The 13,305-nt window shown below is 37.2% G+C and overlaps 1 protein-coding gene across 5 annotated transcripts in view; it reads left to right on the top strand.

Annotated features, from left to right (window-relative positions):
• LOC124601711 (telomeric repeat-binding factor 2-interacting protein 1-like) overlaps positions 1–12,014 on the top strand; it is a 200,141-nt gene extending 188,127 nt beyond the window's left edge. For 4 of the 5 annotated variants that reach the window (XR_006978582.1, XM_047136269.1, XM_047136266.1 and 1 more), the window contains one exon: positions 11,599–12,014. Coding sequence is in view for 4 of the 5 variants with exons in the window: in XM_047136269.1 (XP_046992225.1) it covers positions 11,599–11,656 (58 nt within the window). In the remaining variant the exon portion in view is untranslated. The remainder of the gene's footprint in view (positions 1–11,598) is intronic. The other variant, XM_047136265.1, reaches the window with a different exon arrangement.
• Positions 12,015–13,305: the final 1,291 nt, after the last annotated feature.

The raw sequence follows: 13,305 nt of genomic DNA, 5'->3' as shown, positions 1-13,305 counted from the left end.
ACTGTCATCATTACTTAACATGACATTGTGAAGACAGTAGAAGTAATGATGAAGAAATAAAGATGTCAAATCTTATTAAACATAGTTTTTATCATGACAATTAAAACTGATTAAAACCTTTCAGAGAACTGCTACCAACAGCTTTTGTTTGTCGTCAAGAAGTTAGTGACAAATTTGGTCCTTGAACCCATCAAGGTATAAGCCAATTAATGGAACGACATCAGAATGTGCACACAACAACCATAAAATTTGGAAAGCTCACAAAAGAAACTGGCTCATGGTGTGGGCGAAACAGTCGCTCCATGTAGGGATTCACAGAAATTCCACCATAATGTATGTAAAACCTACAATGTGTACTTTTACTGACACCTGAAAAATTACATTTGCCAATTACAGAAGTGCCCTTCTCTTATTGCACAGCAAAGGGAAATCACAAGTAGAAGCAATTCGGTTAAGATACACACCTTGATCCGAAGTTAATTGCAGGCTCCAGCATTCGAGAAAATGCTTCGACATTCATGGTTTACTGTGAAATTATTGCCCTATTCCTCGCAAAAAAAGGTGACTTTGGTGTATGTGCCTTGGCGTGCTGTGTGTGGTGTTCCAAATTGTTATAATTTAAATGTTTGTAGAAATGTTCTGGTTCCCTGGAAGTATAAAAGTAAAAATAAGAGCAAAAATTGATACACTAGAAATTTTTTTCACTTACTGTTTATTAAACAGAGGGATGGTCAGTGTTCAAGGATATGACAGGAACGCTCATTATAAGCAAAAAGGTCTAGTAAACAAGGGATCTAACACACCTTAAGAGCTGAGCATTTCTTCATCTTCGATACTGTGTAACAAATCTCTTCTACTGCAAGCTCTTTGCTTTTCATATTTTGGATGGAGGTAGTATACATGGATCCTAAAATGCATATCTTGAAAAGCTTAGGAACACATGTTCTGCAGAAGATATGTATTTCACAGGAGCGAAGATGAACAAAAATGCTTGTAGCTCTTAAAGTAAGCACTTTAGTGCCGATGTATACTGAACATATTTTTTGGTCCACACTACCACCTCTCAGAATATGGACAGCAAAGAGATTCCTGTAGAAGAGATTTCTTTCACAGTATTGAAGAATAGTGCTCATAGCTCATTATACTGAAATAAAAAATATCTTCACAGCATTGACAGTTCTGCAGTAATAGTAACCTCAGCAAGGTCACACTCTATTTCAGTACTTTTTAATCCATTTCATCACCAAAAGTGATGATGTATTACTCTGTTATAAATCATTGATTATAAGGAGTTGCTGATTGCTAGAATGATATTCTTATCACACTGTTTAAGAACATTTTATCACTTAAGAAACCTATTTATTAACTTGGTTGAAGAATCCATTATTTTCACATGACACTACTTTTCCAGGTACATAAACAAATGATTCTAGATCTGTGCTGTAGAATGAACCAGAGCAGAATGAGAGCAGATCCACTTATCAGCAGTTGTTGAAGCTTGTAGGTGGAGGTGGGAAAAGCGACATGCTGCAAGAAAGTAGACTGCTTTTCATCTTTTGTAACTTATGCATAAGTTGGCATGACAATGTGCAAGTAAGGTGTTTCCACATATAAATTGAGTGGTGGCAGGGGGCTGCATGTGTAAGAAATTCGTGACTGTGGAAACCTGGGCTAAAAGTGTGTTTTACTTTACCCTGCTACTGCAGAATAATACTGCAGCACTAAAACATACAACAAAAGACACTGCACACACAAGTGCCTGTTGAGAGTGAAATGTATCAAAGGCTTTAGGGTGAAGACTATGCAGTACTACATAGCAACAAACTGCTTTCAGTGAGTGTGACATCACAGCCGTTTACATTTTTAACAGGTTGCAGGAAAATATCGCAAATGGTGGTTTGAGAAGCATTACTTTCAAAGCAAATTTCCTTTTACGCTAGATGAATTTTGTTATGTTTGAGAACGTGCACTTAATTTGTTAAATCATAGAGACTTTGACTCTCATTCAAAAATTAACACTTTGAGAACCAGCCACTTAGAAAAAGTTTTGGCCCAGAAGACCAACGATTTAAGCTATTATTTAAAATTTTACTGGCACATTTGTGTTTGATCTATCTTAAAAGGTAACACATGCTAAAAATGACCAAGCTTCAAAGTTAGTCTTTCATATTATTGTAGTTCTTTCGTAGATTACAAATGGCAAAAAGTATAGTCATCCTTCGAAAAAAGAGTGAGGTGAGTTCTTGAGCAGTATCACCTGTAACTGGCTGTTCTATGGAAGAGTTGAAGTGCTTGATGGAACATGTATACAACCATGTAACCCATGATGTGTTCTGTGCATAGCAGTGAAATTTATAATCGTGCTTGTCAGAAATGTTCAGCTGCTGCAATGTAAGCTGTGCGCATAGCATCCTACCTAAACACACCCTGGGGAGGGGGGAACAGCAAAACATTTTTGATGACCAATGTTGTATGTGAAATCTTAGCTTTTCTTGTAACTGTACTGTATGTATATTAATTTAAACCATTAACTTTATACCTATTTGTGTGTTCATGCTACTTAACAGTGATGTTATTATTGCCTGACTGCATCACATCTCCTATGCTCTGAATATTTGCTTTCATTGACTGGTGAGATCATGTGATATGAGCTATGACTGGTTGAGAAAAGTGCATCGTGCAGCGCAATCTTGATTTCAGTGCTTCAGAAGCTACCATGCTATGTTTTGTGGAATATGTATTTATACTTTTTTAATACAAAAATATGCAATGTGCATGTTGCTGCACTTCAAAGGTCTTTCCAAAGCACATTGTTTTTTGCTGGGTTTGTTTTCTAATTTGCAGGGAAATGTAGTACTGCATAGTCTTCACCCTAAAGCCTTCGATACATTTCACTCTCAACAGGCACTTGTGTGTGCAGTGTCTTTTGTTGTATGTTTTAGTGCTGCAGTATTATTCTGCAGTAGCAGGGTAAAGTAAAACACACTTTTAGCCCAGGTTTCCACAGTCACGAATTTCTTACACATGCAGCCCCCTGCCACCACTCAATTTATATGTGGAAACACCTTACTTGCACATTGTCATGCCAACTTCCCTGCAAAACCATAACTATTCAAAGGATTCATGAGTTTTACAGCTCCGAGGGAAAGTATATTGTCATTTAACATGAAAAAAATGCTTTCACCCAGGGTATAGTGTATTTTTGTACAGGAGAAATTGTGTTTTTAACAGGAAAATCCAGAGTTTTTTTCTTGTCTGCATATACACCATGGTGCTCTTAGCCACTGCACTACCAACTTACCTGGTTTCACAATATCCAAGTGGACTCTTTGACAGTCATTTTCTCAAAAACTATTGAGCGTTGGCACCTAAACTGAAGTAGGTGTCTCTTTATTTTTACCCTTCTGTCTCCATGCCAAGTTTTGACTGTATCAGAAAGCAACCTATGGTGGGTTCCCTTTTAAGTTATATGTGGATGAACACAGGCAGGAAATTCACCAGTATTTTGACTCGGGTATAAAATAAACATGTTGTAGAAACAGCTGTGCAGTTACGGTTATGAATGGAGACAATTCTTTAGGATAAATTAATTTTGATCCTGTAAATTGTGAAGCCTCCATGAATCACAGACCTTGCCACAGTAGGGCAGCTTGCGTTCCTCAACAATACAGATAACATGCCACAGGTGCAACCACATTGGAGGAGTATCTGTGGACAGACCAGACTAACCTTTGGCTCCTGAAGAGAGTTAGCAGTCTTTTCAGAAGTTAGAGGAGCAACAGCCTGGATGATTGACTGATCTGCCTTTGTAACATTCGCCATTCTACTTTTCTGTACTGTTACTGTGAATAAGTGAAAAATATAGTTCTACCATATGGCTTAATGATGATGGTATCCTCTTGGGGTAAAATATTTCAGAGGTAAAATAGCCCCATTTGAATCTCTGGGTGGGGACTATTCAGGAGGATGTGGTCATCAGGAAAGTCAAACCTGTACTCCATGGGTTGGAGTGTGGAATGCTAGAGCCCTTAACCAGTTAGGTATGTTAGAGAATTTAAAAAGGGAAATGAATAGGTTGCAGTTAGATGTAGTGGAATTAGTGAAGTGTGGTGGCAGGAAGAAGAGGACTTCTAGCCAGGTCAGTACAGAGCTGTCAACACAAAATTAAATAAGGGTAATTCAGAAGTAGGTCTAATAATGAGTAAGAAAATAGGAATGCAACTAAGCTATGTGTGTATATCATAGTTGCAATAACGCAAAAGCAGGAAAAGGAGGAGAAGGAAAAATAGTAGAACAACAGGGCTAGGGGCAAGGGATAAAAGAAGAAACCACCAGGTAGAAATTACACAGAGCATAATTTAATCATTGCTAACACTTGGTTTAAGAATCACGCAAGTAGGCTTTATATGTGGAAGAAACCTGAGAACACTGGAATGTTTCAGACTAATTATATAATGGTAAGACAGAAATTTCAAAACCAGATTTTAAGCTGTAAGACATTTTTATGGGCAGGTGTGGATTCTGGCTGTAATTTATTGGCTGTGAACTGTAGATTTGGTAATTTCCAGGAATGATTGCCTATCTAATGCACTGGCCCATAATGATAAATATCGAGTATGTGGCTCAATGCCAACCCCACAACTCTGTTGGCATGAATTATGGTGAATGTTTAGCGCATTGCCAGAGAAACATAGTTTATTGTTTTCAGTTGTGAATAACAACAGTGACAGTGTTGCAGTTTCAAATGCCGTTAGCCTCATGTGGCAAAATCTAATTCCTTGGTTATGTAGTGTGGAAAGTTGTTCCTCTTTTAATACCTATATTTTCACAACTTGACATTGCATGGAAAAATTGATCATCCTTATATTCTTCCAACATTTCCAACTGACGTAGCAAGAGTGTACCCGAGGTATGGGCAAAAAAGATTGCTGCTGGCAGCTCATACAACATGAGGAATAGTGCATGAAGAAGACATGGCTGACAATTAAAGAAAGTAAAGTTATTACTTTCATTTGTAATTAATTGTAACTTAGTAAACATTCATCTTATGTCGTTGCTCTAGTGAACACTGTAAACATTATCCATAACTCACACCACCAGAGTCGTGTGGTTGACATCGAATCACATGTTTGATATATATTGATAGGAATCCACATGTTTGACAGGCAATCACTCTTGGAAATTACCGTAGACTGAAACTGAAGATATTAGAAAAATGTAGGAAATCAAACAGATGGGACCCTGACTAATTAAAGGAACCACATGTTGTGGAGAGTTTCAGAGGAAGCATCAGGCCATGTTGAATGAGGGAATAGAATACAATAGAAGATGAATTAGAGGGGACAACAGAGGATCAAATAGATTAAAAGACAAGGCATAGTAGAAATCTCTGGATAATACAGGAGGCATTGAATATAATTGACAAAAGTAAAAATATAAAAATGCAGCAGATGAAACAGGGGAAAGGGAATACAGACATCAAAAAACTGAGATTGACAGAAAGTACAAAATGACTAAGCAAAAATGACTAGAGCAAAAATGCAAGCACTACTAGGGAAAGGATAGATGCCATGTATAGGAAAATTAGAGATACATTTGGAGAAAAAAGAAGACACTGTATGTATATCAAGTGTTCAGATGGCAAGCTAGTACTGAGTAAAGAAAGGAAAGCTGAAAGGTGACCAGAATATATAGAGGTCAAGTACAAGGGAAACAAACTTGGAGGACTATATTATAGAAAGAGCAGCGGATACAGGTGAAGACCAGTTGGGAGATATGACACTCCAAGAATAATTCAACATGGCACTGAAATATCTAAGTGAAAACAAGGCCCCTGGAGTAGATGGCATCCCCGTAGAATTACTGATGTCCACGGGAAAGCCAGCATGACAAAGCTGTTCCACCTGGTGAGCAAGATTTGAGGGATGAGAAACAGCTTGTACTTCAAGAAGAATGTAATAATCTCAATTCTGAGGAAGGCTTGTGCTGGCAGGTGTGAATGCTACCAAACTGTCAGTCTAATAAATCATGACTACAAAATATTATTACAGTAAAGGAGAATGGACAAACTGTCAACATAGGTAAAGATCAGTCTGGGTTCCGGAGAAATGTAGGAACGCGTGAGGCAATAGCTACCCTACATCTTATCGTAGAAGACTGACTGAAGGAAGAGAAACATGTATTAATAGAATTCGTAGATACAGAGAAAGCTTTTGACAGCTGGACTGCATTCTGAAATTTTGAAGGCAGCAGATATAAAATACAGGGAACAAAAAGTTACTTACACGTTATACAGAAATCATCCTGCAGTTACAAGAGTTGATGGACATGAAAGGGAAGCTGTATTTGAGAAAGGAGTGAGACACAATTGTAGCCTATCTCTGATGTTATTCAATTTGTACACTGAACAAGCAATATAGGAAACTAAAAAGAAATTTGGAAACGGAATTGAAGTTCATGGAGAAATAAAAATTTAAGGTGTGCCAATGACAGAGGTGGTAAGAATTTGGAAGAACAGTTGAACAGAATGGATAGTGTCTTGAAAAATTTTAGGTGATGAATATCAACAAAACTGAAACAAGAGTAATGGAGTGTAATTGAATTAAATCATGTGATACTGAGGGAATTATTTTAAGAAATAATAAGAAACTAAAAGTAGTAGACAAGTTTTGTTACTTGGGCAGTAAAACAATGATGATGCTGCAGTAGAAAGAATATAATGTGCACATTGGCAATAGCAGGAAAAGCATTTCAGAAAAAGTGTAATTTGTTAACATCTAATATCAATTTAAGTGCTAGAAAGTATTTTCTGAAGGTATCTGATCTGCCTGGAGTGTAGCGTTGTGTGGAACTGAAATGTGGGCAATAATCAATTCATATGAGAAGAGAAAAGAAGCCTTTGAGATGTGGTGCTATAAAAGAATGATGGGAAGATCGAATAACAAATGAGGAGGTGCCGAATCGGATTGAGGGAAAAGGGAATTTATGGCACAACTTGATTAAAAGAGCAGATCAGTTTATGACACATCCTGTGATGCGAACATTTCAGGTTAAGCTTTACCCTGACTGTTATTGATATCGAATGAATCAAGTTTACTGTTACCAGTCACTGTTTATTTACATCCACCATGTATTTAAAAGGTTTAAACTTCCAACATTAGTTGGAGTTACATGTGTTAGTATGACATATGCATGTGTCGTGTCAAAATCGTAACACAACACACGTCATACTAACCATGTAAATCTGCTTTATAATGGAGGTTTAAACCTTCAAAACACATTGTTGATGTAAATAAACAGTGACCAATAACAGTAAACTTGTTGTTTCATTTGGCATCCTGAGATATTGAGGAATTGTCAAATTGGTAATGGAAAGAAGTGTGGATGGTAAAAATTGTGGAGGGATACCAATGCATGAACACAGTGAGCAGGTTCAAGTGGATGTAGGTTTTAGAAGTTATGCAGGAGATGAAGAGGTTTGCACAGGATAGACCAGCATGTAGAGTTACACAAAACCCATCTCCAGACTGAAGACCACAACACCAACAATTAATTGTAAAAATGAAAGGTAGGTTAAAGTAAATGTATTTTTTTGGAACATTACAGGTTAAAAGTGAAATTAATGAATTTGTTATTTCTTTGGTTGAACTGCAGTTTACAAACCATATGAGTACAGTATGTACTGAGTATCATTTGAGCACTGAAACAGAAATGCTGAATGGGGGTGGGTATAGCTTAGCATCCAATTATTGCAGGTCTTAGCATCAAATTACTGTAGGACAGATACGGAGAAAGGTGCAGTTGCCACTTATATTAGAAAAGAATACAAGCATAAAAACAATGATATTGTTAACTTTTGCAGTGATAATCATTTTGAAGCCTGTGCTACACGAGTTGAACTCCTTGAAAATTCATGGTTATAAGTGCTTATATGTCGTTCTGGTTGGTACATTTGAGACATTCATAATATATTTTATAGCAAGAACTTTGCAAACAGCCATACCTTCAACCAATTTTTATGAAAGCATAAACAGTTCCGTGGCTTATAGCCACATCATCAGGTGTGTCAGGTGTTAGTTATCATGTTTTAGTATTTCTAAGCACATCTTTTATTACAAGTAGGTGCATATGATTGGTACTATTTTGATGTGTAGGGTCCCAATCACTACCTTTGTTGATTTCTTGTAGTAATATCTTAATAAAAATTGGTTCAAGATACAGCTGTTTGTGGAGTTCTTGCTATAAAAGGTACTACCACAGCTGTGGATGCCTTGACTATGGAGTCGTTTCTGTTCGTAATACAGTTTAATGTCTTACTAAACTTTTTAACTTTTATATGGACTGGAGTAAACTGATTTTTAAATGAAATTTTCTAGGGTTATATTAGAGTGCCTTGTCTCTGTATATAATACACTTCCCCTAATTTTTCAAGTAAGGTTATAAGAATCGGCTTGTACATGAGGCACATGAGTTTGAGGAGCATTTCCAAAACACTCTCACATTTACTAAATGAATCTGTTACAAAACATGCCATTCTTCACCAGATCTTCTCTCTCTCTTCTGCAGATCCTACCTGGTAAGAGTCTCAATTTGACAAGCAGTACTCAATGAGTATTTTGGAAGATACTTCTCTCATGGATGAATTAAATTTCCATAAAATTCTTTTAATGACTTTCAGCTTGGCATCTGCTTTTGTACAACTAGTTTTATTCTTTTCATTTTACTTTAGTTTGCTCCCGGCAGTTACTCTCAGGTATTCAATAATTTTGAGTTTTCATGGAGTTACTGACAGTAGCACATTAAAACGGTAATGGATCTCTGCACTTATCTGTGGGTCATAGCTTCAATATATTTACATTCAGGATCAACTGCCAGTCCTATTCCAGCTATTTATCACCTGTGTGTTTCCAGGCCTTTCATTACAATGTTCTAGGATTATATTTTTTCTGTAGGATAACAGCCTTGTCCACAAATGGCTTCACAAAGCTTCATTATTATATTCTAGATTATTTATATATTTTGTTAACAGTAATGGACTTATAACTGTCCATTGGGGTACTCTTGAAATGATTTTTACATCTGTCAGTTTTGTCCCACTTACAATGACATGATGTATTCTACAGGGTGCACATAATTGAAGTTGCAGTTTGAAAATGCTGTAGAAAGAGAACCACTATTCAGACTGATGTCAAAACAGCATATTACTGACCCAGGGGGAAACTTCATGGAACAAAAAACAAAAATCTGACAATAGATAGCGCTATAAGCATCTGTCACACAGGTGTTCCTCAGTTTGCTTCCGAGATGCCCAACATGACTGTCTCCAGAAAGGATCATGTGTTGCTGATAAAGCTCTAAGAACAGTGACTGTGCTCCAGTAACCCTGCAGAAGGTCCAGACACACAAGCGTATGAAAAAAAGTCATATGTCCAATGTCTGCTAAAGATCTGGAGAAAATGATTAAATTTGAAGAGACAGGTTCTTTTGAAGTGCTATGTGGCAGAGAGAGGAAAGCAGTTGATCTGACATCTATCGAAGATGTAGCCACAGCATTGCAGAAGGGGTCAAGTGGTAATTTGCAAACTTGCAGTGCATGGGAAATCACCCAAACGCTGAACATGCCTGCAAGCACGTTGCGTAAAATCCTATCAAATGCCCTGCATTGCTCTCTATACAAAATCACGTATGTTCAGGAGTTGCTTCCTGCTGACCCTTCAGCAAGTCAAACGTCCACTATTGAATATATTGCTCGATTGCAAGTGGACAATGAACAGCCATGGAACATTCTGTGGACAAATGAAGCCCATTTTTATCTCCAAGGACATGTGAATATACAGAATTGCAGAATATGGGCAATGGAAAATCTATATGCACTTCAACTGATACCAATTCATTCTGCAAAGGTGACTGTGTGGTGCTAGCTGATGGCATCATTTATTGTAGGGCCATATTTTATTGAGGAGACGAGTCCTGTGCGATCACTGGTAAACATTGTGAGAGTCTTCTGCATCAACATCATTCCAATCCTTCAACAGTGTGGTTGTGTGGGTAGAATCATATTTATGCAAGATGGCACTCCTCTGCACACTGCACATCCAGTAAAGTGGCTGCTGCTGAGGCTTTTTGGAAAGGCTAGAATTATTTTCCATCATTTACGTACAACCAGGCCACCCGGATCGTTCGATGTTAATTCGTGTGACTTCTGGCTGCGGAGTTATGTGTTCAGTGCTCCAATTGCAAACATAGCTGAACCGAAGGCACACATTGCAAAACACAGGTATAGTCGGCTGTTGAGGCAGCATAGTTCTATATTCTGCAGGGAGTCAATGCACGTTGAGTTGCTGCACTGCGCTGGGCAAAAGGAGGTCTGACACAATATTTGGTGCTATCCTATGATTTTTGTCACCTCAGTATATACAAGGTGTCCATAATTCAATTTCCACTTGGAAAACTTTGTAGAAAGACGCTAGAATGATCTAAAATGTGACTCCCGAGACACTTCGATATGTTGTGGAATGTGCTGTTTCTCGATTTCAACTTGTGGCAGAAAATAGTGGACAGCATACTTGTGCCAGTATCATGACAATTAGAAACTAGTATCATTTTGCATTTTAAGAGGTGGTTGGCTTCAGGGTTATTAAAAATCAATTTGCTTTTTATGCAGTTTTTGGCTCTGGGACAGTTAAAAATCGATGTCATTTTGCTTTTTATGCTGTTTTTGACCTCAGGTCAGTTAAATACCAATTTCTCCCATCTGATGTGGTACAACCTTGTCATTTCGGATGGTGTAATTTGCAACTCAAACCATAGTCATCATATTGTGATTCATATGTCATTTGTAGCCAACCCTATTTACACTAAAAAGCTTACAGCACCATCTGTTGGTAAAATTTTCATTAATTTTTTTTGATCCATGATGTTTCCCCTTATGTCAATAATATACTGTTCAAATTTGACGTCATTCTAGCAGTTCTCTTTCTACGATGTTTTCAAACAGAATCTTTAATTATGGACACCCTGTATATACTGAGATGACAAAAGTATGAGATACCTCCTAATATTGTGTCAGTCTTCCTGTTGCCCAGAGTAGTGCAGCAACTCGTGGTATTGTCTCAACAAGTCATTGGAATTCCACTGCATAAATATTGAACCATGCTGCACCTATAGCTGACCATATAGTTTCAAAAGTATTGCCGGTTTGTGAATGAGCTGATCTCCCAATTATGTCCCATAAATGTTTGATGGGATTCCTGTCAGGCAATCTGGGTGGCCAAATTATTTGCTCAAGTTGTTCTGAGTGTTCTTCAAACCAGTCACAAACTATTTTGGCCCAGTGGCTTAAAATTATTGCTTGGGAAAATTAAGTCCATAAATGGCTTCTGCTAAAGTTATGTTGTATTCTAATCTTTTCTGTGTACCTGTTACTACTCTGTGCGTCACTTCTTGTAATTGGTAAGGAATGATGTATATTATATACAGTTACATCCCATCATGGTTTTTCCTTTGATTTGACTTAGTTGATTTCTTATTCTTCACCTGATTCTCCTCCATAAACAACTATAACTACTAATTAAACTTTCTTTTTGAACGTATCTGCAGGTCAAAAGGATCACAACCAGTAGCAAAAAAAGTGGGCAAACACAGTCTGTTTGCGTGATCTACACTTACTGCGTACAGCATAACGACTTTCATTTCCCATGTAAGAGAATAGGCAGAATTAGCCAGAGGAACCAAAATCATGCAGAGGTCAGGATAAAAACTGTTATATCCAGCTCATGTGAAAGTGCATTGTTAATAATTGTAAAATTCCACTTGTGTGTTATTATAAAGTTTTCAGATATATGTGGTACATTAGGAAAATTTGCTGATTTTTGTCTCCTTGCATTTTTAACATTGTTTTGAGTGCATTTATGCTTCTTTAAATTTATTTAAGCTGCATTTATTTATTATTTAATTTTTTAAAAATTTGTTATTTAAAATTGGTTCTTTTGTATTTATGCCTTTGTAAATTTCCTTTCAACGTAGTACACTGTTATTTGTTTACAATAATGAATGAAGTGTAATTATTGGACTGTTTCCTACTTCATTTTCAGATATTTCTTTTTAAAGATAGCAATTCAAATAAATTTTAATATTTCACTTTGATATTAGTAAACTATATTTTTAATAAAAGAAAGTTTCTGGAATATAGCGTTCAGATGATTTTTTTTGTGTGAGGAGACATCTTATTCCATTTCCTTCAGATTATGTGGTTTCAAGGCAAACCATTTTTGATTGCTTGTTTACACCATGGTGAACAGAGATTTTACATACTCGGGGGAAAAAGAAACACGCGAAGACAAAATCTGAGCAATAGTTGGGAATAACTGTCAACGTTCCCTACAAAATAAAATAGTGCAGCCATTTGTCATGTCAAGCAGATGGCATCATCACAAGTTGACCATGCATGTGGCAGGTATGTACTCACTAGAACAATTCATGATGGGAGGAACAATCCATGGTATACTATAACTGTGAAGAGTCTTCTAAGGAAACAGAGACTACTGCATAGTAGGTGGAGTACAAAGCATAGGGCTATAGATACGAAGATGCTGAATGAATGAAATATGTTTGGCTATCAAGAGAGCAATGCATGAAGCCTTCAGCAACCACTGTAGCAGAATACTATCGAAGGATATCTCACAAAACCGGTCATGTGTAAGGGCTGTTAGTGGTACCAAAAGTAGTGTCCAGGCACTCAGGAGTAAGACAGGAACTGGAACTGATGATAGCGAAGCAAAAGCATAAATGCAGAACTCCATGTTCAAATGTTCATTTACGAAGGATAATACTGGAGTATTACCCAATGTAATTTTTGCTGCACTGCAAAAATGAGTGTCATGGGTATTACCGTCAGCAGTGTTGAGAGATAGCTGTATTGCTAAATGTGAATAAAGCTCCAGGGCTCAATAGAATCCCTGAATTTGTAGCTGAATTAGCATTCCTTTAAGAATACTCTACTGTAGACCCCACAGACAAAAAACTGTGTCCAGCAGTTGGAAGAAAGCACAGGTCACACGAGTCAACAGGAAGCGTAGCAGAAGAGATCCACAAAACTACTGTGCATTATCCTTGAAATCCATTTTTGTAGGATCTTAAAATATACTCTGAACTCAAACATAATGAGATATTTTGAACAAAATGAGCACTTTGTGCCAGTCAATATTTGTTCTGAAACCAGTCATGTGAAACTCGACCCCCACTTTTCTCATATGACATCCAGAAAGTTGTGGATTAAACCAGTCAGTTGGATGCAGTGTTTCATGA

This window comes from Schistocerca americana, chromosome 1, assembly GCF_021461395.2.
Source record: "Schistocerca americana isolate TAMUIC-IGC-003095 chromosome 1, iqSchAmer2.1, whole genome shotgun sequence".
Classification (NCBI taxonomy): Eukaryota; Metazoa; Arthropoda; class Insecta; order Orthoptera; family Acrididae; genus Schistocerca; species Schistocerca americana.
The sequence above is the reverse complement of the archived record's forward strand: the minus strand, read 5'-3'. Positions and strand labels throughout refer to the sequence as shown.